General features: G+C 39.2%; 1 protein-coding gene across 2 annotated transcripts in view; it reads right to left on the bottom strand.

Moving 5' to 3' along the window:
* Positions 1-26,225, bottom strand: part of LOC123515956 (alpha-protein kinase 1-like) — a 340,039-nt gene that overhangs the window by 140,728 nt on the left and 173,086 nt on the right. For both annotated transcript variants that reach the window (XM_045274896.1, XM_045274897.1), the window contains exon 2: positions 24,157-24,858. In XM_045274896.1, coding sequence (XP_045130831.1) covers positions 24,157-24,462 — 306 coding nt within the window. In that variant the 5' untranslated portion in view covers positions 24,463-24,858. The remainder of the gene's footprint in view (positions 1-24,156; positions 24,859-26,225) is intronic.

Genomic DNA, 26,225 nt, shown 5'->3' with positions numbered 1-26,225 from the left:
CACACACAGCAAAAACAAAATAATTTTGCTCTTCTGTTTTTGTTAGCAAAAGTTACAGAAGAGCAAAAGTATAAGGAGAAAGAGGTAGAACAGGAAAAGGAGATGGAGAAGAAGGCTCAGGAATCCAGTCAGCATCAGCACTTCCCGAAGGAAAAAACAAGGAAGATTAAACTTTTTTTTTTCTGGGTAATAAAAAATTATTACAGTTCCTCATATTTTTCATCCATTCTTCTTCTGCTCTTCATCCTTTTCATAGCGCGTTACCTGCTCAATTTCTGCCTGTTCGCCGTACAGGTCATAGTTTGCGATTCAATGTGTGTGCCTTTCACCCTGTTTTTTGCTCAATCAACCCATTTTCCTGTACTGTTATCCTTAATATGACTGAAGTGTGGAATGTACTTCTAGACGCGGTAGAGTCTGAAGTTGCTATTGATAAATTTAAAGCAAAAGCTAACACTTACCTGTGATCTTCTTACGTATTTGCCTTATTCTATATTTTACCTCTTTTATCACTTTTTATTCCTTTTTATTTTTCATATCCGTGTTTGCCCATTGGGGATCCTGCTTGGGTCTATATCATTTCTGTGATTTTCCCCTTATGCCCTTTCATAGATTCTTTAATAATAATAATTAATAATAATAATAACAATAATAATAATAATAATAATAATAATAATAATCCACAATCATAAGATTCATAAACATCACCGTGGTACCACCATCACCAAGACCATCTCTTCCATCATCACACACACCACTATCACCACTCATTCCGTAATTGGAAAGGGAGAAAAGGAAGAAGAGAAGAAGAAAAAAAAAAAAGAAAACAAGCACTCATTTTCTGCTGTCGAACTAAAAGTAACCTAATCTCAGAGAACAAGATAAAAATTTAATGTAGCACGGAAGGAATGAATGACATTAACTTGTGGATAACACTAAAACAAATTAAATAATAAAAAGCTGGGACGAAAACAGAAATAAAAACACAGAGCGGTAAGTGAAAGAGTGTAAAAGTTTGGAAAGAAAAACACGTCTTGGAGAAAAAAAAAATAAAGCGGACGCTGAAAAGAAAGAGTAATAGGTGAATGAGAAAAGGTACAAAAATATAATGAAAAAGGATAAAATATAAAATGAAAAATTGCAAAGCTAGGGTGTAAAAGTGTTAGAGGCAACGGGCAAACATCTGAGTCCCTGCCTGTGGAGGCATCAGTGCCACAGGGTTCAATTCTTGGCCCACTCCTGTGGAATATCTACGTGGATGATCTTCTCCAGCTACTGCCAGGAGTCATGGCCTATGCTGATGACTGCACCCTCTCCTATACCTATCCACGCCAGGACAGTGGGCGGGCTGCTGAGGCCATCAATCAGCAGCTACGAGTGATAAAGGAGTGGGGTGCTCGATGGCAAGTGACATTCGCGCCGGAGAAGACACAAGCAATGGTTGTCTCTCGGTCCCCAGCCGCCATGGCAGCAATGGCAGGAAAGTTGTCTTTTGGCGCTGCTGCTCTCCCACTCCAAGATGACGTCAAGATACTTGGAGTGGAGGTGGATCGAGGGCTGAGGTTTGACAGGCATGTCAAAACCATTGCCAAGAAAGCCTCTCACAGGATCTCCGCTCTCAGAAGGATCGCCAGTTTCCTCGACAGGAAGGGAGACTGCTGCTGTACAAGGCACAGGTGCGGCCCCACCTTGAATACGCAGCTCTCTCCTGGATGTCCTGTGCCGCCACACACAGAAGGAGACTGGACAGCATCCAACGCCGCGCCATACGGCTAGTAGATGCTGCACTACCACCTCACCCAGAGCCTGAGCGTCCCCTTGATTCACTGGAACACCGCAGAGACGTGGCGGCGATCGTAGTGTTCCATAAGGCACAGGTGCAAAGAGTGCCACATCTGGCAGGGCTGCGTCATCCTCTAAGAGTCACCGCACGGAGCACGAGAACGGTGCTCAATGGTGGTGACGCCGTAGAGGTGCCGCGATCCCACGGGTGTCAGCATCAACGCACCTTCGCAGGACGCGTCTCCAGGATGTGGAACTTGTTCACGGCCGCGGTGCCTCACGTCCAGGAGATGAACACACACAGTGTCAAACTGATGGCACATAAGTGGAGACAGACACTGCCAACTCCTCTGACACTCTTTGTGACGTGACACTCAGTGTAGTGCAGTGCGTGAATAGTGCTAGTGAAGTGAAACGAATAGTGCTCCATTTACATGCTGACCATCTTGTATATTATCTATTTTTAAGTCTTGTAAATATTGTAGAGAAATAGATTGTAGTACCCTTAGAATAGGTAGCACACGACAGTGCGCCTTTGGGTACATGTTCCTTTGTATTAAGTTTTGTTTAAATAAAAAAAAAAGAGAGAGAGAGAGAGAGAGAGAGAGAGAGAGAGAGAGAGAGAGAGAGAGAGAGAGAGAGAGAGAGAGAGAGAGAGAGAGAGAGAGAGAGAGAGAGAGAGAGAGAGAGAGAGAGAGAGAGAGAGAGAGAGAGAGAGAGAGAGAGAGAGAGAGAGAGAGAGAGAGAGAGAGAACCAACCGTAAAACCAATAAAGCAATAACAAAACAAATTGAACAAGTACAAAAACAAGTTACTACTACTACTACTACTACTACTACTACTACTACTACTACTACTACTACTACTACTTTACTTATTACTACTACTGCTATTACTACTAACTACTACTACTACTACTACTACTACTACTACTACTACTACTACTACTACTTCTATTACTTGCACAACTTCTACCCCCACCAACACCACCAACACTACTGCTGACACCATAGCACTGTTTACCTCTGTGCGCACCAATTAAAACACAAACACTATTTTGTTTCACAGGCAGGAATGTAATTTTCAGCAAGCGAGAGAGAGAAAAAAAAGAGGAAAAGAGAACTGTGTTAACATAAATCGTCATTCAGAGAGGCAGCCATGTGTTGTCCATAACGTTTTACATAAAAGTTTGAACAGTATGATAAAAAAAAAAAAAGCAGGCAGCACATTTGAACACGAAAAAATATGAAAAAATATAACAAAAACCAAAAACAGAGAAGGCAATGTATTAAATTTAAAGATTTAACGAAAAAAAAAGTGGGAAAACACTCAAGAAACGAAGCTATATTCGAATCCAGAAAAACAAAATTAAATAGTAAAATCTAAGATTTAAGGAGGAATAAGGAAAAATTATTGGACAATTTTAACCACATAAAAAATAAAATAAAAGAAAACAAAACAGTAAAAGGATTGAGTCGCATTAATTACGTTTAGATGTGAATATTTCAAGAGAAAATAAGTGAAAACAAAATAAAGAATGAAAACAAACGATAACAAATTGAATCCTAAAGAACAAACATTGTAAAACAGAAGAGGAAGTAGAACGAATGGCATTAATATTTTTGAAATATTTTTAAATGAAAAATATTAAGAAGGAATGTGAAAAAAAAATCAAGAATTGAAAAAAATAAAATCTAAAGAAATAGAGAGAGAGAGAGAGAGAGAGAGAGAGAGAGAGAGAGAGAGAGAGAGAGAGAGAGAGAGAGAGAGAGAGAGAGAGAGAGAGAGACAAAGTGATAAAGAGAGAGAGGTAACGGCACACGTCAATATCTGTCAATAATTGCACATAAAAAAGTGCAGAGTTTACCTAATCGATGAGACAGTGACATGGAAATGCAAAGATAGAAAACTAGAATTCGGAATTACTTATCTGAAAAACGTTCGGGTATTTAAAGCAAAAGATCAGACGAAACCACAGCTTTTAAATTTTTGAACAAAGTTTTGTATAAAACATTAACACGTTCGTATAAAAAACAAACAAACTAATATTAGCTTACTGCATGAAAACTAAGTTACATGTGAAAAAACAACTTGATTTAGTATTGTATTTGCCAACAATTTTGCCTAAAGTTATGAGATGCAGCATTGCATTATATATATATATATATATATATATATATATATATATATATATATATATATATATATATATATATATATATATATATATATACACACACACACACACACACACACACACACACACACACACACACACACACACACACACACACACACACAAATATATAATTTAAAGCTGCAGAGAAGAGAAAGATTCCAGAAGAAAAAAAAGATAAAAGAAAGAAGATAATCCTCCAAATGAAAACACATGGCAGAGACAACGGGAGAGGAAGATGTAAAATAATGTAAAAGCTATGTCCCTGAAAGAGTTGTGTGGGAAGGGGGTGAACAAGATTGAAGTTGTGGAAAATCTGTGTATTTTTGCAGATTCTATGCCACAAGAGAGAGAGAGAGAGAGAGAGAGAGAGAGAGAGAGAGAGAGAGAGAGAGAGAGAGAGAGAGAGAGAGAGAGAGAGAGAGAGAGAGAGAGAGTATCAGCAAACTAACAAACTGTAAAAGGAAGTCTAGCATGCATAAAAATCGACAAACGACCAGAAAGACAAATAGAAAAGAATAACCTTATATAGTTTAGTAACTTGTTATCATCAATGAGAGAAAAAATGTTAATAAAAGCAGAAAATAAATGTTTATGTGAATAACACATTAATTTTAATAAAAGAAAAGTTACAATGTTTTATCTCTTTATGCATATATAAGAATCACAGTGAGAGAGTTAATTAGTTTTGTAAGAGAAAATATCACCAAATGAAGCAAATGAAAACTAGGTCAACAAGAACAATAACAAATGCAACTACTACCACCACTACCACCACTACTACTATTACTACTAATGTTACTACTTCTTAACTACTCCTACTACTACTACTACTACTACTACTACTACTACTAGTACTACTACTACTACTACTACTCCTACTACTACTATTACTACTAAACTTATGAGACAAAAATCTCTGCATGAAAAGACACAGTTACCAAATAAAAACATTCAAAATAATAATAGAGACAAGACGAGCTGAATAAAAAAATAATACAAAATAAATAATGATCATAAAACTGTAAATAATAAGATAAAGAGAAAAAAAGGAAGGGAACAAAAGTTTAGTAAAGATTAAAAAAAAACAATTCAAAGTATTAAAAAAGTAAGATAAATAAAAGACTTAAAAAGAAACAGAGAACTTCATAAAACTTGAAATAATAAAAAAAAGAAAACATTAGATAGAAAATTATATAAAAACAAAACGTAAGTAAAATTTGACAACTGGAGCCCAAGAGAAATTTCCAAGTTATCTCCCGAAGAATACACATTCAAGCAGCTCCTCGATATTCAGTATAAGAAAACACGGGAGAAAAACTGATTGCGGCAGGTCATGAGGCGAGACGGGGGACGGAGACAACAGTACTACATTCAATTGGGTGTTGGAAATCCTGCTTTAAGGCGCCATCCATCGACCAGCACCGGCACCACGTCATTCACTTTACTCGCCGATCTTTACAGACTTACATGTGTAAACACTTTGCCTTGACAATTACTTATATCTACATCTCTCTCTCTCTCTCTCTCTCTCTCTCTCTCTCTCTGTGTGTGATGTGTGTGTGTGTGTGTGTGTGTGTGTGTGTGTGTGTGTGTGTGTGTGTGTGTGTGTGTGTGTGTGTGTGTGTGTGTGTGTGTGTGTGTGTGTGTGTGTGTGTGTGTGTGTGTGTGTGTGTGTGTGTGTGTGTGTGTGTGTGTGTGCGCTTTTGCGTACGTGTGTATGCTGGGAGGATGTGGTTAGGGAAGAAAGAAAGGAAGGAAAGAGGATATCCTATTCTCTCTCTCTCTCTCTCTCTCTCTCTCTCTCTCTCTCTCTCTCTCTCTCTCTCTCTCTCTCTCTCTCTCTCTCTCTCTCTGTCTTACAAGACATAATAGATACCTAAGTATTATCCGGCATTTTACAAGGAAATTTTAGATCTTCAGAAAAATATGAGGAAAAGTTCTAATTCGATGCTATACCTCATTTTTTTTCAGACCTTGTAATAGTTAGTGCAGAGTCAATTGGAACCTTAAACATTTCTCTCCTGCAGATGCTTCCCAACCTTTTAAAGTGTGTCGTGTAAGTCTAGCGAGCAGTTTCAAGAGACACTACTGACAGCAAAGGGAGCAATAGATTAGTTTGAATACTTCTAGTGTCACTAGTCTTAGTTTTGCTCAATACATGAAAGTAAATGGCTTTATGATCACACTAAGGTTTAAAAGATTACATAAATTTGTGAACAAGACTGAGAAAATTAAGTGGACATATTCATGTAACTTGTTTTATAGAGGCTAACACACATGTCATTAACACAATACAGTTTTCTACGTCCGTATTTCCTTATGAGTCTCGTTGCATTAAATATACGACCATGAGTAACAATTAGTAAGTAGATGACTTATACGTACATAGGGAATGCCACGAGTATGCGTAATGGCTTCTTGCACTTTTCCGTATAATTATGCGTTCTTATGTTCATAAGTGACTTTCTCTAGGTTTTTATTTATTCTTTTATATTTCAGGATATTGCTTTTTACTGACCAACCGCGATTTGTATTTCAATTTCCATCAGAGAGATGAATCGAAAGAGGATTACTGTTGCTGCATCATTCGTATTTGGAAGGGAAGAGCAACTCCCCTATCTATTCCTTGGTCTATACTGTGATGAAAGCAACATGGGGGAGTTTAGAGATTCCCTCGATTTATCTGTCTGTCTCTGCTCGTCTAGGCAAGGTCACCAGCCCATAAAGTAAAATGATAGCCAGCTATTCCGTTTTACAGCTACTCAATTCTTCTCCTTTCCTTCCCTTTGTGTCTTTCTGTGTCTCTATCTGTCTGTTTGTCTTGCAATGTTAAGTTTGTCTGTTTATCACTGAGTTCTTTCTGTTTGTTTTTATCAGTTAGTCTTTCTGTTTCTTTATCTGGTGTCTCGCTATTAATATCAATGTGTCTGTTTGTCAGTCTATCTGATGTTTGTTTCTATCACTTCAAATTTGCCTGATTGTCTGTTTCAAATCTCTCTCTCTCTCTCTCTCTCTCTCTCTCTCTCTCTCTCTCTCTCTCTCTCTCTCTCTCTCTCTCTCTCTCTCTGTCTCTCTCCCTGACGTCCTGTCACTCAATTTTTTGACTCTCGGCAGAAGGTTCTTAACTTCATCATCAAATTTTCCTTCCTTCCCTCCCAGTGGTAGCTGACTGAAGGAGTTTCGTCTTTTACCACACCACCTTTGTATACATTTTCCTTGCCTTGCTTGTATTTTTTTTTTGTCTTGCCATTACCTTTTCTTTTTTATTCAGGATATGTATTTATTTAACGATTTTCGATTATATTTGTATTGTCTGTGTATTTTCTTTTTTGCTGTGCTATCTTATATGAGTGGTGTTTGTGTAATGTTTACTTTTTTTTCTTAATAGATTTTTCAAAGGAAGTCTATTTTTATATCTTGCGTTCTTAGAAAAGTTTATAATTGATTTCGTCGTCGTAAGACTGCTTAAATTTTCTTTCTACCTTCTGTACTTTCCTTCCAGTGTATTTTCTCTTTCTCCTACTTAGAAAAAATAATCGGGCATATATTTCCTCTACTTATTACTCATTACTTTCTTCTCTTTTTGCATACATTTTTCTGCAACACTTCCTCATCTTTTGCATCATTAAATTTCCGTTCCTTCAGCCTCCGTTTTCTCTTCCTCTGCATCATTTCCTCCTCGTGCGCCTAACTTTCTTTCTGCAGATTCTTGTTCCTTATTTCCCGACCAGCCGCAGGTAAAGGGTGAAGAAATATGGCGGGAAAAATCTGCACTATTTCTGGTTAACAAACAAGGAATGCATAGAAGTCAGAGAGAGAGAGAGAGAGAGAGAGAGAGAGAGAGAGAGAGAGAGAGAGAGAGAGAGAGAGAGAATTAATTCATGCTTTGAGAGTGATCTGAAAATTCTCCAGGAAGTTGCAATCTCTCTCTCTCTCTCTCTCTCTCTCTCTCTCTCTCTCTCTCTCTCTCTCTCTCTCTCTCTCTCTCTCTTCTGCTGGAAAGGTATGATAATCATTGCATTCAGGTGACTCGGAATGAATGTCTAATTGATTATAAGTGTTGGTACTTTTATTGTAATTATTTTCACTTCTATTACTGTTATCATTATCATCATTATTTTTATTATTATCATTAGCGTAATTATTTATCATTATTGGTATGTGGAAACGCAGAAAGGGTAAACTGAGACAACCGTTGAGTTATCTTGGCACATATAATCAACCTTTGCGTTGTTTTGCTACATTTTCATTACTACTACTACTACTACTACTACTACTACTACTACTACTACTACTACTACTACTACTACTATCATTATTATTATCATTATTATTATTATCGTTATTATTATTATTATTGTCATTATTATTATTATAATTATTATCATTACTATTATTATAATTAATAAGTACATCACACCAGCACCAGCACCACCTCCACCACCACAGCTGTCATCACCACCAAATTCACCATATCGTCACCTACGCCGCCAACACCACCATCAGCACCACCACAATCACCACCAGCACCACCACATCGCCGCGTATGCCACTGGATGCCCAGGACGTGCAGGAACCAGGTAGGTTCTGGCATTCCTTTCCCCACTGCACATGCCTGTTTTGACTGACGACCGGGAATTAATTATCATCTTTACCTGCCACCTGTTTACCCAGGAGCATTACTTATTCGTTTTAATAAGAGGGTTGCGCTAACACTTCCTGCTGCTAGATCTATTACGGGAAAAGGAAAATGTGGAAGTGAAAGGAAAAATTGTCTAGACCTGAACATGTAAATGGAGATTTCTAAAACCTTTTCTTTCCCCTTTCCGTTTTTTTTTTTTTTCTTTTAAGGCTTTGAGTGTTTTGTCAGCCACAATTGATGTCAATTTCTCTCACTCGGAATGTGTGATATTCAAATATTGTTGATAGAGTCAAATGACGAAAAAATAATCGTTTATAAACTTCAAAGGATAAACATAAAAGAAAAAGTGAGTGCATTGAAATTAAGTGCGTGTTGAATCGCAAGAAAAAATCACCTTTCGATTAATCACGGCCAAGCAGGTAGGAAGTTAAGAAATTCGTCTCTATGAGCTAAAGCAGAAGTTAAACAGGAAAAAAAGTGTTTATTAGCTTCAAACGACAAAAATCTTGCGTGTACTGATCTGAGGTAAATATTTAGTTGCAGACAAAACCCACCTCCAGATGATGCCAAGGCCAAAACAGGTAGGAAGGTAGCAAGCTCGTCTACCACGAGTTATATCCCCTTACATTTAGGAGGGAAATATTGCTAGTTATATTTCTTTTCATATACTTTGATTTTCCCGCCTTGAAAACACGCGGTCAAAGGTGGTGCCATATGGAAAGGAAAAAAAGTATTTAAGTTGGAAATTGAAAATAGACACGCAGGTAAAGAGCCAGGCAGAGAGAGAGAGAGAGAGAGAGAGAGAGAGAGAGAGAGAGAGAGAGAGAGAGAGAGAGAGAGAGAGAGAGAGAGAGAGAGAGAGAGAGAGAGAGAGAGAGAGAGAGAGAGAGAGAGAGAGAGAGAGAGAGAGAGAGAGAGAGAGAGAAACGTAAAAAAAATATTGAGAGAAGTTGAAAATACGTTAGCACGAAAAATTACATTCAAACAATACAAAACACTCTTTTTAAGTATTCTACTCACACGGGAAACAAGTTTGCAAATCACCCATATATGACAATATATTTACTCAGTCCACATATTCCAAACACTTGATATATATTTTTCTATGCTCAAATAAGAAAAAAATGAAGGTAACTTCGAGGCCTTAAAAATAGTCTCAGTAAAAGTTCAAAGGATTTTATGAATACAAACCAACGCGTGGAGGAGGCCCAAGCGTCACAGCGACACCACCCACCACTACCTAGCAAGTGTCTGCACACCCACTGATGCTCTGGAGCAGAACTGAATTATGCAATGATTCATTTCATCAATGAGTCAAGAAGTATTAGAGTTTTACAAGTTTCCTCTTCCTTCTCCGCCTTCAGAAACTTCACCCAGGCGTCACTCCAACCACCAGCCCATGAGCCACCCACACTGCCTCCATCCATCCACCCAGCTCGCCCGAGGTACTACTGCTTCAAAATTCATGAATACAAGTTTGCAGAAAATCATTTTTGCTTCCAGATGTAGAGATAGTGGTATTAACAGCCAACGAAGCACACATCGACACCATGAGAGACACGGTAGTTCATGTTACTGTAGTAGATGCTTTGTTTTTACTTCAGGTCTGTTTTCGAAGACCACAAATGTGAAAAATTGCAGGTCAAAGGTTCGAAGCCCATTGTTCGAGGGTATGAAATGGTCAAAGCAACGGTTCCTAGATGTTAGATCAAAGTTCTTTGATAGGAGCCACGCCCTATCCCTGATATATCATTAAGTATTAAGTCTGTTGTGACCTGAGATGACGCAGGAACAGAAAAAAAAGGAAAAATGTCGAGGAAGGTACGAAAACAGAAGTAATACTAAGAAAGGTAGAATATGGAAGGAGGAAGGGAATAGGCAGAGAACCAGAAGATACCGTGGGGCGAGCAAACTGTAGATACAATAGCAATTAGTAAGATAACCAGTACAGATCACATGCCGATGAATCACGAGCATGTACGGAGAACAGCAACATCCAGGTTCAGGAAGTATTCACGGACTCAGAGATAGAGAAGCAGAAGACGGCAAGAGACGAAGGTGAATTAAAGATACGCAAGCAATTACAGAAATTAAGAAAAGCGACGGAACAAGAGAGAACTTTTAGAGCCTTCTCCCCATATCTGCTAATATCAGATGTCACGTCCCGGTTTGCTTTCCTGGAGAGTGGACAATGCACTGGTCTTGGAAGGTTTAAAGGTCTAGATTTTAAGGGTGTCGAATTGGGTTCGACCTATCTGAGGCGGCAGTACACGAACTCTCTCCTTTAACCTTACCTTGGCACTCTGGTACCTACACTTAATATTAGTTGAGTGAGAGCAAAAGCAATACAATTAATAACACAAATGACAAAATATATTCATAATAATATAAACTTATATAATACACTGAAATTTCTCATTCACTACACTCCTGATCTCCTTATACTATCTATAAGAATATATGTCCCTTTCTATGCTTCTACAGCATAATCACAAAATTAATAAGACCTTACTTTACTCAAAATATCAACACTGCACTACCACGAAATACCACAACTCTATATCTCGGTTGTAAAACTCACCAACTCCCCAGACGCCACCAAAACTCCGCCACTCACCATCAGAATCACTGCACAAGTACACTTCCCGGACAAGAGGTCTTGAAAACTTACAGAATAAACCAAACTGATCCTGAGCCACAGGACACCGTCTTCACAGCGCGGACAATTCCACACGACCCCTCCACACACCACAAATCATACGAACCCCTCCAACGCCACAAGACAGCCTCCCCTCAACCACTCTGCCTCTCCCTTAGTCCTGACTCCTGCCAACTGAGTCCTGAGGCGTACGCGCCGCGTCGCTTGCTGCGTTTAACACTTGCCACCCTTTACCTTTAATCCTCTATATGTTATTATAAGAACGTAAATCATAAGGAAAATAAATTCATATAATATACTATGACCAAACATGTAATACAAAAACTCGCTAATGAAACAGGCGAATAGTATCTTTGTAAGAACTTAACAAATAAACAATATATTCTTACTTCCAATAACCTGAGTAGAAAATTAAATAAGTGACAAACTTTCTTCACTGGTCAAGTCTTACGCGTTTAATTTACCATAAATAAAAGGATATCACATACACATTAAACATCATGTTTTACTGTCTCAGCAAGGGTTCTCAATCTGGGGTTCGCAAAACGCCAGGGGTTCACAAGAAGATTTCCAGGGTTACTTAGCTGCCTGATTTAATGATACATCCTTTGCAGAATACCTTTACCTATTGAGTTAGTGTCAGTCACTATACTAACATTGTTCGATGTCAAATTATTGGGGGTTCGGGTGGATGGTCTTATAACTCAGAAGGTTCTTAACGAGAAAAAAGATGAGAACCCCTGATCTATAGTTTAAAGCCATAAACATTTCCTTCTACATTGCCCAGCCTACACCAATGAAAGATACAAACACTCCAATTGGCAGCGTCCTTACCCAGAAAATGAAGAAAACCTCATTGGAAGATTACTTTTTTAAAAAATCTAATATAGAAGAAAATAAAGATCATAAAGTAAAAAGTTTAAATAATAATAAATTACAGCTACAGACCCAGACAAAACCCAAACCAAAACACATCAGGAAGTGCCGTTATCCAGGCTACACTTCTGCCTATCAACTGAACTGACCTGAATACCATGTTCAGGCTATGGCAAGACAGAGCTTAGGAACACGGTGATGAAAAAGATAAAGCACCCTCGGACTATTTCTGTTTCGGCCACTAATTTTCTTTTTTTTCTCATAAAGAAAACCAAACAAATATTGCTCTACTCATTCCTTGTGAAGAATTAACCAGTGCCGAAGCGAGGTGAAGTATGTGTTAAGGTTCCGTGCTGGATTTAATTCACTAAAAATGAAAGATCTTGGTACACCAGACAATTAAGTTTTGCTCTATATTATGATGTTAGTCGTATAAACTCAAGTAACTATAAAGAAATACCATGCTAGAATAAGAACAGAAAAATACTGGAAGGAGTAAAAGCATGGTAAATCAATGATACATCGTAGTACAGTGTTTAGAGACGACTACTCTGCACCGCGACACGATGCTGACCAACTCCTGAATTAAACCAACCTGAGCATAGTGAATATGTGGCACTTTGGGCTCTCTTTTATTGGCATTAATCAAAGTATTACGATTTATTCACAATAATAACATATTCTACTCAGACGGAACACGGGCCTTATGTGTTTGAGATCTGGCATTTTGTTATAGTATATTTCGCACTATATAGTGACGGTTTAGGACAGAAAAATTATAGCTTCAGGTAGATATACAATAATGTTATCTATTTTCAGTCTTAAAGTAGGGGAAAATTGCAAATATTGATGCATTTCTTTTATAGTCTTCCTTGCTTCTCGTAAAGATGCAAGAACTTGAAAAGGTTGAAGAACACTAAACTTTCCCCTGAGAAAAGCCCTTATTACCCCTTAAATGCCCCTCACGGCATCATCTGGAGGACGGTAGACACGGGAGATTGCTTAAGGCGACCCCTTGCCTAGTGTGAGGCGCTGCAAGTTGACGACAACCAGTGAGCTTGAAGCCGCAAAGGAAAACGAGTCCACGTTGACAATGGGATTTCACGATAGGTTGCGATTCCAGTTTCCACGGTAAAGATGTGTTTGTCGAGGATAACGATCCGTTTATCGAGGCTAACGATGCGGCGATGGCGATGGCGAAAACAATTCAAAGTATTATTACCTACACAGGTACTGGGACGAAACTTTTCACCCAAGGGTCAACCCCAATCCCGTGGTTATAAGAAGAGTGACGATGCAACCTTGCAATGCCTCATACGGGTCGCAATGAGCAATCACCCGCCATACACCCCTCCCCAAACACTGTCATGAAGCGAGTCCTTTTTACCTAACCTAACGTAAAGGACCACTGGTACTGTCAGTGCCTGGCTCATGGCGCACACAGTGGATGAGTGCACACAAGTTTGCTTGTCTTATACATAAACTTCTAACTGTAGACATAATTTTTTTTTTATTTTATGCTCTTAGAAATAAAACAAACTCATTTTCCTTTATTTCCCTGATCACAATGATGTGTAAATATCAATGTTTCAAGTATAAGGATACACTAGGAGAGGACCTAAACTCCCGCTGAAGTTGCCAGATTCAACAGATATCGTAATATTTCACAGAAAATATCGTATATTATTGGATATTCTTCTGTCACATAAGGAGATATCAAGATAGGTAAAGTATTTTCAAACATGTATCTTCGACAAAAAACGCTATAATAGTAGAGTTAGGTTATAACTATGAATTGTGTTTTTTTATATACCATTTAGCTCTATTCCTGGGACAAAATTTTTTTTTCCTCAATTGATAACTCGAAGTTATTATGATATATTTTTTTTCCTTTTAGGTTAGTAAGTAGACTACAAGACACCATGAACATATGAAGCCCAGTAAATTAGTTTATTTTCTTAACTTAGAAATCACAGTCTGATAATGAGATTGTCTACTGCCAACCAAACCGTTTTGCATAGACATCTTCAGCGTCATAGAGACCTAATGATGTTAGATCATGGACAGTGGCCATCCTGACAGCGCGAAACCCCAGGGGTTCAGAAGAAGATTTCCAGGGTACTTAGATGGCTGATCTAATAAAATCCTTTGCAGTACCATTGCATATTGAGTTTCATGTTCCATGTAATAATACTGGGGGGTTCGGGTATATAGTCTTATAACTCAGGGGGTTCTTAACGATAAAAAGGTTGAGAACCCCTGGTCTAAGCTAAACGAAAAACTTGTACATTGATTTACAAAACTTTTACAGGCTATATACTTTATGCTTAATGTTTATCTGAAATCCTTTTTCTTTTCTTTTTTCATTCCTTGGAGAAAACAAAGCTCACAGCCTGATTTGCCAAAAGAAAAGAAAAACACTGATTACAATATACAATCTAAACATATATGGACCGGGGAACTTTTACATTATATAATGTAACCAATGCAGTTAACACTACCGAATAAAAATAAGAATTTCAAACGTTCCAAGTGATGACGTCACCGAGGCAATTAACTGTAAAAAGGAAATCGCGGATGACTTAAAAATGTCACTAAACATTTCATGGCTCTATATTGTGTTGTTGTAAATGAAGCAAATATGAATCACTCTCTCTCTCTCTCTCTCTCTCTCTCTCTCTCTCTCTCTCTCTCTCTCTCTCTCTCTGAAAAACTTGGCTCTCCACGTAATTAACTTGCCGCAACAGGATCCCTTGCTAGAAGAGTCAATAAGCACCCCGTTATCAGCTTTCTTACGCCCAGACGCAACGTGTATCGTATCAAGGTCCTTCCTTAATCTAATCGACCCACCTCTAGTACACACTCTCTCTTATAGGGCAATGCTTGTTTCATGGGAGTAAAACAGATGATCATGACTTTAAATAACCAATTTTTTTCCTTTGAAAGGTAGAATTTCTTGCAAAGTTTGAATATTGAAAAGTTTAATGAAGATTATTCTCCCATTTAACTGTGAGCCGTAATTAGACTGTAGTATTTTTTTTTCTTCTATACTGTCTCGGTAACGACGAGTAACTGTCTTTTCTATCTATCAGCCGCGATAGAAGTTTGAATACTGAATATTGGGAAAGTTTGAGGAGTCAATTTGGTACTTAACATAAAATTTTGAAAGCAAGGAGAGTAAATTGTCTTTCTGGATCGGTCTTCTACTTTTCTATACAGCCAAAGAATGGCAACCTTTTTCTCAACGAGATAAGCGTGACGATCGTGGGATCTAAGTGTTCGCGGCAAATTTGGACGTCAAGACGTCTCTATCATAAAAAAAAAATGGATTACTCAATTAAATAACTAAGGAAACCTTAGTAGTCTGACCTAAGTTGCACAAGCCTTTATGGGGAATAACAATTATATTTTCAACTAAAGGGAGGCGGGGTTAAACCAAAGTTTGGTAAACTTGACTCTATCTCGGAAAAAAATTATAGTAACAGGCTAATAACTAATCGGGCAGTCTGAATGAAGCTTTCATTCTATAATTCTACTTCAGAGATATAAATAATCAACCCCTCGACTAATATAGTATATACTCTCCCAAAACAAAATAAACCTGGAGTATAAAGTCTGTAGAAAATCACTAACAACGAAAGAGGTGACATGATTATCATTAGCAATTTAAAGACTCAGCATTCTATTTTTACGTTCTGCTACTCTTGACAGCCTCTACACGATAAGAAATTCCTAAAAGTGGTGCACAGTAAAGTTGATCACACTACCGCTCTGCAAGGCGCTTCTCTGCACCACCACTCAACACCTGATTCCAAAGATGCGTGCGAGTTATTTTGAGATTGAGCACCAGGCGGCCTCGCAGACTCAGAAACAGGTAAAAAGAAAACAGGACATGTTTTGACTCTGGTTGTCAGGCAACGCTGCACAAAAGGGAACAAGAATGTGTTTTTTTTTCTTTTTCTTTTACATATTTTCTCCTTCGGCTTCTTTGTTCCTTGTTTGTTTCCACCTTTGTGCTCAGCCCTCGGACATACTCTTAAAAGGGGAAATGAAAGGAGAATATTTGGCGGAGAGATATTGAAATGTGTATATTCTTTTAGAGAGAAATAGAACATAATATTTTTATGCGTATTTTGGGGGGATAGACTGGAGCAGTTTTTTTTTTTATCTATTTTTTTTTTTTTTTTTTTTTTTTTTTACGAAGTGAACGCAAATACATTTATTCTTTTTTTTCTTTCCCTTCTTTGTACGGACAGTCATATTGTATTAACATTTCGCGCAGGTCAGAAACTTCATTGTTATTATTTTCATCATTATCATCAATCATTATTATTATCATTATCCTTATTATCAATAAAGATAATGATTATTTTTGTTATTATCATTATCATCAATTATTATTATCATTATCTTTATCATTAATATCATTGTATCTTTTTTCTGGAATTGACAATCAGTCTTCTCCTTAGGACAAAAGATGAAAGGGTTAAGGTAGATGTTATTGATAACAAATAAAAAAAAATTAAGGTCAACAGATGATAGAACAGGAAAAGTAGATAAATATAATGTAGAAGCTTGTGTCCTCTAACTTAGTAAGTCAGCATCAAGACAGCTTTTAACTCTCTGGGGAGTGATTAATTTGAAGAATCTGCGAACTTTGTATATTAGCGAAAGACATTACGCCTAAATAAATTTTGTCAATCGTAAAGCGTGAAAAACATTTTTTTCGATTATACATGTAGTGGCGCGGATATAATATGTAGTATCTATATGGATGTCATAAAAAAAAAAGTTTCCGTAGGTTTATATTTCTTAGACATTTTGGATTTCAACTTTAAGAGGGACGGTAAGAAGATTGAAAGATTTAAGATGAGTAATAAAGAAGAAGAGTGTAAGATGAACGGAATTTTTATCGGTAGAATGAGAATGATGGATTAAATGGGAAAACAGAGGTCCTAGAATCTATAATGGTAGAATGGAAGTAGTGAGAAAACAGAGATGGTGGAATATTTACTGGTATTAGTCGGGCATGTTAGCGCTGCAGCTCTCACACACCATCACAAGCCACGGGCAATTGTGAACGCTCTGGGAAACAAATGAGTGACGCGCAAGCAAACCAGAACAGCTGATGGAACAAGAAAAAATGTGTGTGTGTGTGTGTGTGTGTGTGTGTGTGAGTGTGAGAGTGTGTGTGTGTGTGTGTTTGTGTGTGTGTAATTCACTGTTTGATCTGCTGCAGTCTCTGACGAGACAGCCAGACGTTACCCTACGGAACGAGCTCAGAGCTCATTATTTCCGATCTTCGGATAGGCCTCAGACCAGGCACACACCACACACCAGGACAACAAGGTCACAACTCCTCGATTTACATCCCGTACCTACTCACTGCTAGGTGAACAGGGGCTACACGTGAAAGGAGACATACCCAAATATCTCCACCCGGCCGGGGAATCGAACTCGGTCCTCTGGCTTGTGAAGCCAGCGCTCTAACCACTGAGCTACCGTGTGTGTGTGTGTGTGTGTGTGTGTGTGTGTGTGTGTGTGTGTGTGTGTGTGTGTGTGTGTGTGTGTGTGTGTGTGTGTGTGTAATTCACTGTTTGATCTGCTGCAGTCCCTGAAGAGACAGCCAGACGTTACCCTACGGAACGAGCTCAGAGCTCATTATTTCCGATCTTGGGATAGGTCTGAGACCAGGCACACAACACACACCGGGACAACAAGGTCACAACTCCTCGATTTACATCCCGTACCTACTCACTGCTAGGTGAACAGGGCTACACGTGAAAGGAGACACACCCAAATATCTCCACCCGGTTGGGGAATCGAACCCCGGTCATCTGGCTTGTGAAGCCAGCGCTCTAACCACTGAGCTACCGGGCTGTGTGTGTGTGTGTGTGTGTGTGTGTGTGTGTGTGTGTGTGTGTGTGTGTGTGTGTGTGTGTGTTTAACACACACACACACACACACACACACACACACACACACACACACACACACACACACACACACACACACACACACACACACACTATAACGGTCTTGCTTAATTATTCTATTTATAGTCGACTAATGTCTCTAGGCTATTCCAAGGAATAAATAGTCTTTTTTAGAATTACAATTTATCTTTCTTTCATCTTACACAACGATCTAAAAATAAAAGTAAAAATTTCTCCATTCATCCCCATGCCTAGATCTGTCTTTTTCTTTGAATAATTAGGCAGAAAGATCTTACCTAACGCACAGGAAGACCATTAGGACACAAAGAACAATTAGATTAAACACACAGACGACAAACATGACGTACGATTCTTCACAAACGAAGCGATAGAGAACGAGGAGACCGCTACCATCAGACGGACGCCAAAGGGGATGAGATATGGAACAAAGAGAAGATGTCTGAGGAAAAAAAAAAAAAAAAAAAAAAAAATATATATATATATATATATATATATATATATATATATATATATATATATATATATATATATATATATATAGCTTAGAGAAATTAAGTGAACCTTGTCATCATGAAACGCTTGTTCTTGAAGGAATACAGTGGTGCGATGACAGGTAAGAAGAGGAATATAAGATGATGAAGGAGGAGAAAAGAGAATGGGGCGCAGGGAAGGAAAGAAGAAAAAAGAAGCAAGTAGCAAAAGGAGAAGGAGGAAGAGCAGGAGGAGGAGAGCGAGGAGGAGAAAAAGATTACAAAGACTTAAAAAAGGAAAAGCCAAACAGCAACAGAACTTTTGGCCCATGAAAGACTGTTTGGGAACTACTAACTTGTTACGCGGCAAAGAAAACGAGAAGCAAGACGAGGAGGAGGAGAGAGAAAAGAGGAGAGAAGAGAGAGGAGAGAGAAGGAGGAGGAGGAGGAGGAGGAGGAGGAGGGAGGAGGAGGAGGAGGAGAGGAGAGGAGAGGAGAGGAGAGGAGGAGGAGGAGGAGGAGGAGGAGGAGGAGGAGGAAAGTCGGGAAGACAAACAAAACAAAGGAGACACATGACAACACCTGGTACGTTTCTTCCCCCCCCCCCGGCGCGGCAAAAGAATCATGTGATGTATTATACAATAAGATCAACGCCTCTGGGGGAGGGAGGGTGGGGGGCGAGGCATGTGAACTGCTGCTCCAGGGTCTGGTTGGAGATATGGTGGTAAAAACGAAATGTAAATAAAATACGGAAAAGACACAGACAATATGAGACGAGACAGAGACAGAGAAAGAGAATAATACTGTACTTCCTTGTTATAGAATCCATCCAGTTCTATTTTTCATTTTTTCTTTTCGTAACACAGTCACTTTACAGTTTTAATAACTCGCGCTCCACTCAGGAAAAGAAAAAGAGAGGGATAGAAACACCAAAAAACATTATCAAAGATTGGAGAGAAAGGTTGGAATCATACACATTTCTATAGAGTGAGATGAATTGATAAACTATTACCAAGCCAAGTGAAAGACGCGTTATCGGTATTGCCATTATCAAGTTCAAGGAAATATTTCACTTCTCGGCACCACCAACACCAACGTCTCTCTCTCTCTCTCTCTCTCTCTCTCTCTCTCTCTCTCTAACGCACGACTGAATTTTTCCCACCACGTGTGCGATCGCGTCACTGATCTAAAAAAAAGAGGATCCGCCTGTACGTCACGAGGGGAGCGGATGACACCCAGAGGAAAAAAAAAAAAAAAGAGAGAACAAAACACCTTCAGAAATAGTAAAGTCCCCTCCACTGACGTGTAAGGCGAGAGATGTGCACGGAAACAAATATATGTTTCCTGTCCGTCACCTTTGACGGCTGAGAAATAAAGCAATGAAGTACAAAATCACAATCTAAACAAGTAAAAAATAAAATTTTCAGAATAGTAAACTGCACTCCGTTGACGTAGAATAGCGAGAAATGTAGTGAACTTTTCCTCTCCGTCATCGTTGAGAGATAAAAAAAAAAACTATTAAAGGAGAAGACCTCCTTAGAAACACAAAATTTGCCATTATTGAGATAGAATGGTGAGAGGTTTGTTCTGAAACATCCATACTTTGAGGATTGAAATAATAAAACCATTATGCATATGAAAGCCTATGAATAAATATTACTACATATACACAACCTGATTTCAAATTTAGGTTTCCCTGATTTAAAAGGAGAAAAAAAACAAATAATCAGAAATGCAAAATTCTCATCTACTGGCGTAGAATGAGGGGAGATGTGCACAGAATCACACACAATATCCGTTCGTCACCGTTGCGGAGTGAGAAAAAACAAGCCGAACTCAATTAAAAAAATAAATAAATAGGAACAAAAAGCCTTTACAAATACTAAATAGCTCTCTATTTACGTACAGTGGCGAGAGGTGTGGAATAAAACACCTATATTATATGAGACGAAAAAAACCAAAACGAAAAAAATAAACCCATGTATCAGAGATAATAAATGATACAATTCACAATTGAAACGATTCATATTATGGAATAAAAGACAGTCGTGAATAACAAAGTGAGTAAATAAAAAAAATATTAATTCACAACACGAATCATAAATAACGAATTGGTTTGTTAACAGCATTCTCTCCGCGTATTGTCTGGGTGAATGCCACTAGAGAGGTAAGAACGGGAGAGGACAGTGAGAAAGGAAGAAAAGACGAAAAGTTTACATTTCACCGCCAGAACAAAATGCTGGAGCGAGCAGAACCCCTCCCGGCGTGGTGGCAGACGGGGGAAGGGTGAGAGGGTGCCTAGGGACTGATAGAGGGAATGAAAGAAGCTGTGTGTTGGTAAGGAAGGCGTTACATAACGTGCCCGAGTCACTCTTACATAAAACAAGGATAAAAAGAATTTTTTTTTTTAAGAAATATTTCTTCGAATAAGGCCGGTTTACACGGCGCTACTTTTGACGCTAGACGTCTACTATCGCCAACTTAATGCTTCTCCAGAGCGAATTTCAAGCGGTTATTAACGCAAGCGGTAAGCCGTTTACACGATGCTGCTAAAAATTATGAACTCGCAAGCGTTAAATCGATCAGTTCCAGGTGTCATGGCATCAGAGGAGGACGTGCTGCGAGCCACTGTTGCCCTTTGCGAAAGGATGCTACAAGCTAGAGGGCTTGATTTAGCGAGAAAACAACCAAGGAAAAGAGAATGGGTGCGAAAGTGGATAAGTAGGAGGCAGGCTCAGGGGGCGTCAAATAATCTCCTGAAAGAACTGGCACTGGAGGACCCAACTACATACCGCAAAAGTATTGAGGCTGACTTGCGAGAATTTTCAAGAGTTGTGGATTAAGGTACATCCTTTTATACACAAGGACACTTTGATGCGGCTTGCTATTCCATCCCGGACGAAGCTAGAGATCACTCTGCGCTTCTTAGCCACAGGGGACTCCTATCAGCCCCTAGAGCTGTTGTTCAGAGTTCCAGCCTGCACCATCTGCAAATTCCTGCCAGAAGTTTTTGCTACAATCAAGCATGTGCTGTTCGACTATGTGAAGGTAGGTCTCAAAACCGTAGTTTATCATAAACTGTAGGAAGAATCTAATTAACATCTCATTCTAGACGCAACACAACCATCACGCAATATTCAACAATGAAGAGGTTATTCAGAGAATTTCTTTATGCTCAAAGAATTATTTAATATCTGCAATATATATATATATATATATATATATATATATATATATATATATATATATATATATATATATATATATATATATATATATATATACATACACACACACACACACACACACACACACACATACACACACATATATATATATATATATATATATATATATATATATATATATATATATATATATATATATATATATATATATATATATATATATATATATATATATATATATATATATATATATATATATATATATATATATATATATATATATATATATATATATATATATATATATATATATATATATATATATATATATATATGCCCTCGTCATCTATTATTTCCTTCCTGAAACGCTAGACGCCAGCGTTAAAAGTTGAGCCCGTTTGACATTATCGCAGCATTAAGTAGACGCTGCGAATTCAAGATTCTAGTCGCGTCTTGAAACGCTTTGACTAGCGAATTCGCTAGCGAATTGAAACGTTTGCCCAAAGCGAATAAAAGCAGCGCCGTATAAATGACGCAATACTTATAAGAAGAAAACATTAACACTCGAAACACTAGGATTGACTAGCGAATTTTTATATGTGTGATTGATAAATGGATATCCGCTGTTCCTAGGCATAAAGAAAACAATTATTGATATTTCCAAATGCTGACTGTTGAAGTATTTGAATTACAATGTACTGTATTCACAATTAATAAGTGAATGTCCTGTATGTATCAAAATAAATATTGATAAAGCTTTTACTTCGTTTATATTCACATATGGCACTGCTAGGTTTCTGAGCGCACCGACGCACTGCCAACATGTACAATCGCTTATTGCCATTGCATCCTATATTAATAATATATAAAAAAAAAAAAAGCCTGTTTCGCGTGGCCAAATAGCGAGACACGTTGAGAAGAGATTAAAGGTGAAATACGAGCGTAATGAAACGATATTTTTCATCAGGATGTGCGTGTCCTTTGCATTTTAGTCTTTCATCTGGTACTGGTAGAAGATAAAGAAGAAATCATAAAAAGAACACAACGAAAGAATACAGCAAATGGTGGATATGAAGACACAAGACAACACAAGGACAAAAGAAAGCTCAGTAAACAAAAAAGCACAGACAGGAAACCTAAAAATAAACATTTGACCAAGGAAATTGCGTGAAAGAAGATTAGCTCCATAAGTTGTTATGTAGAGGTGAAGGTGATGGTAGGGATCATGGAATGGAAGGAAAATGGAGCGGAGGAGAGAAGAATAGAATGGTGCGTGAGAAACATGATGTGTGAGGGAAGATGGAGGGGAATGGACGTCATGTCATTTAGTAGAGATACCAGGCTGTGCATGTAGTGGTGGAGTGTAGTGGTGGTGGTGGTGGTGGTGGTGGTGGTGGTGGTGGTGGTACAGCTGTGGTGAGGGGAGGGAGTGTAGTAACCACTGAAAGGGAGGCTGATGTATGTCTCAGCAGTGGCGAAGGAGGGAGGAGAGTGCATCCCTGCCCAGCTAAAGGTGCTGCCACAACAGGCTAAGTGTTGTGTTGAAAGAGATTGTACCCTACACAACTGGCGGTCGAGAACAGGACATGCCTATCTTAAACTGTCTTAATAAAAAAAATAGATAAAATAGATAAATGAAACCATCAGTTAAATTTATCACGTCTGTCTATATAATGCTGGAAGAATTTGTGCTTGGGATAAAGAAGGTGTTGTGACTGTTTGGGGAGTGTTGATAATACGGAGAAAATTTTGAAGCATTAAAACTTAATACTTTGCTTGCGTCACTTTCCTGGAAACCAGAATATTTTATTTTTCTATTAGCTTTCCCATCAAAGGAAAAGAGAAAATACCCGAAAAGAACGAATTAATGTGCGGCTCATTCATGACATTCGAAAAAATATTGGATCAAACATCACTCAAATCCGGAACTGAAAACAAGTGTGGTGAAAAACTTAGAGAAATAAAAATTACAGAAAGGAATTAATGTGACGCGAACCAATCAGGGAAACCTAAATTTTAAATTACGTTCTGATCCAAGAACAGAAAATAAAAAAATGACAAGCAAATCTCACCTCACCAGTGCACAGGTGAAGTCAAGGGACACAATCATTCTATTCCCAACTCAGAACCTTCCATGTAATTCATCCCTTGAATAAACAAAACTCATAAACATTTACCAACTCCCATCTGTGAGGGTAAATTTAGACTAAGCAGCTTGGAGGTTTATCTAAATATATGCTCATCAGTTATAATTAGAAGAGCGCTAGTAATTAAGAGTAGAAGCTTCGAGTAAGTAGGTACTCAGCCTCGCAAATCCAGGACTACATGGTGACTAATAGCACATAAGCATCAAGAAGAGCAATGATGAAGACAGCAGTGATTCGTTTAGTAGTAAGTACTCACCTTGGCCAACTTGCGTTCCTCCCGGCGCAGTCTCTCGGGAATTTCCATCGTCTTGGCATGCAGCGTGCTCCACAACGCTGACCGCCGCAGACTCAGACTCAAACCCCTCTTGATCTGTTTCTTCCCTTTGTCCGCCGGCCCGCTTCTAAAGGAAAACCTGTGCGGGATGCTCTTGTTGATGATCTTCTCTCGGGTGGAAGTGGCGGCAGCAGCGGCGGCGGCGGCGTTGGATGTGGAAGCCGCGTCTCTGCTCTTGTTCTTCTCCTTTGCGTCCGGGGCGGGGAGGTTCCTGCTGCCGGAGTCCATGTTAGTAGTCTTGGATCGAGCCAGGACATTGTAGTGTTGCACCTGCACGGCCTCGCCCGACCCGCCGACCTCACAGCTCAGGTCGTTGAAGATCTTGGTGGTGGTCGCCGTGGTGGTGTTGTGTTGGTGGTGGTGGAGATGGTGGTGGTGGTGTGTTGGTGATGTGCTGGTGATGGATGTGGTAGTGATGGATGAGGGAGTACTACGTGTTGTTAAACATTCTGTAGTGACAGTAGCGAAGGTGTGAGGTAGTGGTTGTGATTTTTTCCTTGTCGCCCTCCGCGCCGCCCTATGGCTGCCACTTCTATCAAGGGCGTGTCATGGTGCGGTGGGGCAGAGCGCGGCAGGACACCAGATGCTCCCCCGCGCTGGCGTTCACTGAGTCCCGCCACCCATCTGTTGGAGAGAAGAATTTTACTGGCGTGTGGATGCAAAATTTGTTCATGGAATTCGCAATTACATAAAATATGCATAATTAGAGATGTGCATGTTGACAACTTCTGCTCTCTCTCTCTCTCTCTCTCTCTCTCTCTCTCTCTCTCTCTCTCTCTCTCTCTCTCTCTCTCTCTCACACACACACACACACACACACACACACACATACGACGCGTAGTGTAGTGGTTAGCACGCTCGACTCACAATCGAGAGGCCTGGGTTCGAGTCCCGGAAAGCGGCGAGGCAAATCGGCAAGCCTCTTAATGTGTAGCCCCTGTTCACCTAGCAGTAAAAATAGGTACGGGATGTATGTAACTCGAGGGGTTGTGGCCTTGCGCTTTCCCGGTGTGTGTTGTGTGTGATGTGGTCTCAGTTCTACCCGAAGATCGGTCTATGAGCTCTAAGCTCGCTCCGTAATGGGGAAGACTGGCTGGGTGACCAGGAGGCGACCGAGGTGAATTACACACACACACACACACACACACACACACACACACACACACACACACACACACACACACACACACAGACCAAGCCAAATTAACCGCATTTCTCTTCTGAAACAACTTTGGAAGCTAACACAAGGGAAAGGAGAAGCAAGATGATGGGAAAGGGGAAAAAGGAGGCGACCGAGGTGAATTACACACACACACACACACACACACACACACACACACACACACACACACACACACACACACACACACACACACACACAGACCAAGCCAAATTAACCGCATTTCTCTTCTGAAACAACCTTGGAAGCTAACACAAGGGAAAGGAGAAGCAAGATGATGGAGAAGGGGAAAAAGGAAGAGGAGAAATAAGAGTAAGAACAAAAAACAAGAACAAGAGATAAAATAGAAGTCAAGAATCACACCTCTGTCCCCCCAACCCTCCCCCCAAAAAAAAAGGATAAATAAATAAAGAACTATAAAAAAAGGCACATCACCATCAGGAGCAAGGGACCCCGAGAACATATGAACATAACATACGCCCGACAAGTTTACATTCACGCGGTACTCAGACGGGCAGACTGCGCGGCACATTGGAGTCGGCAGCCTCATTCTCCCGGCCCGCCACCGTGAAATATAGTTATCACCGCGACGCCACCAAGCTATTCCCGCTGTAATGTGGCTTGAAGGTCCCTATGCTGCTGTGTCTGGGTCTATACTTTGTCATGAGTTGATATGGGGGTTTTATCATTGTTTGAGATTAATAAGACTTAAGCAAAAAGTGTATAAAAGATTATATTATATTATGGACGGTGATGATTAGTGAGTATAATCCATGTTTTGTACAGGGATTTGTATGTCTCATAATTATTT

This window comes from Portunus trituberculatus, chromosome 40, assembly GCF_017591435.1.
Source record: "Portunus trituberculatus isolate SZX2019 chromosome 40, ASM1759143v1, whole genome shotgun sequence".
In the NCBI taxonomy this organism is placed as follows: domain Eukaryota; kingdom Metazoa; phylum Arthropoda; class Malacostraca; order Decapoda; family Portunidae; genus Portunus; species Portunus trituberculatus.
Note: the sequence above shows the minus strand (reverse complement) of the source record. Positions and strands in the feature narration are given on the sequence as shown.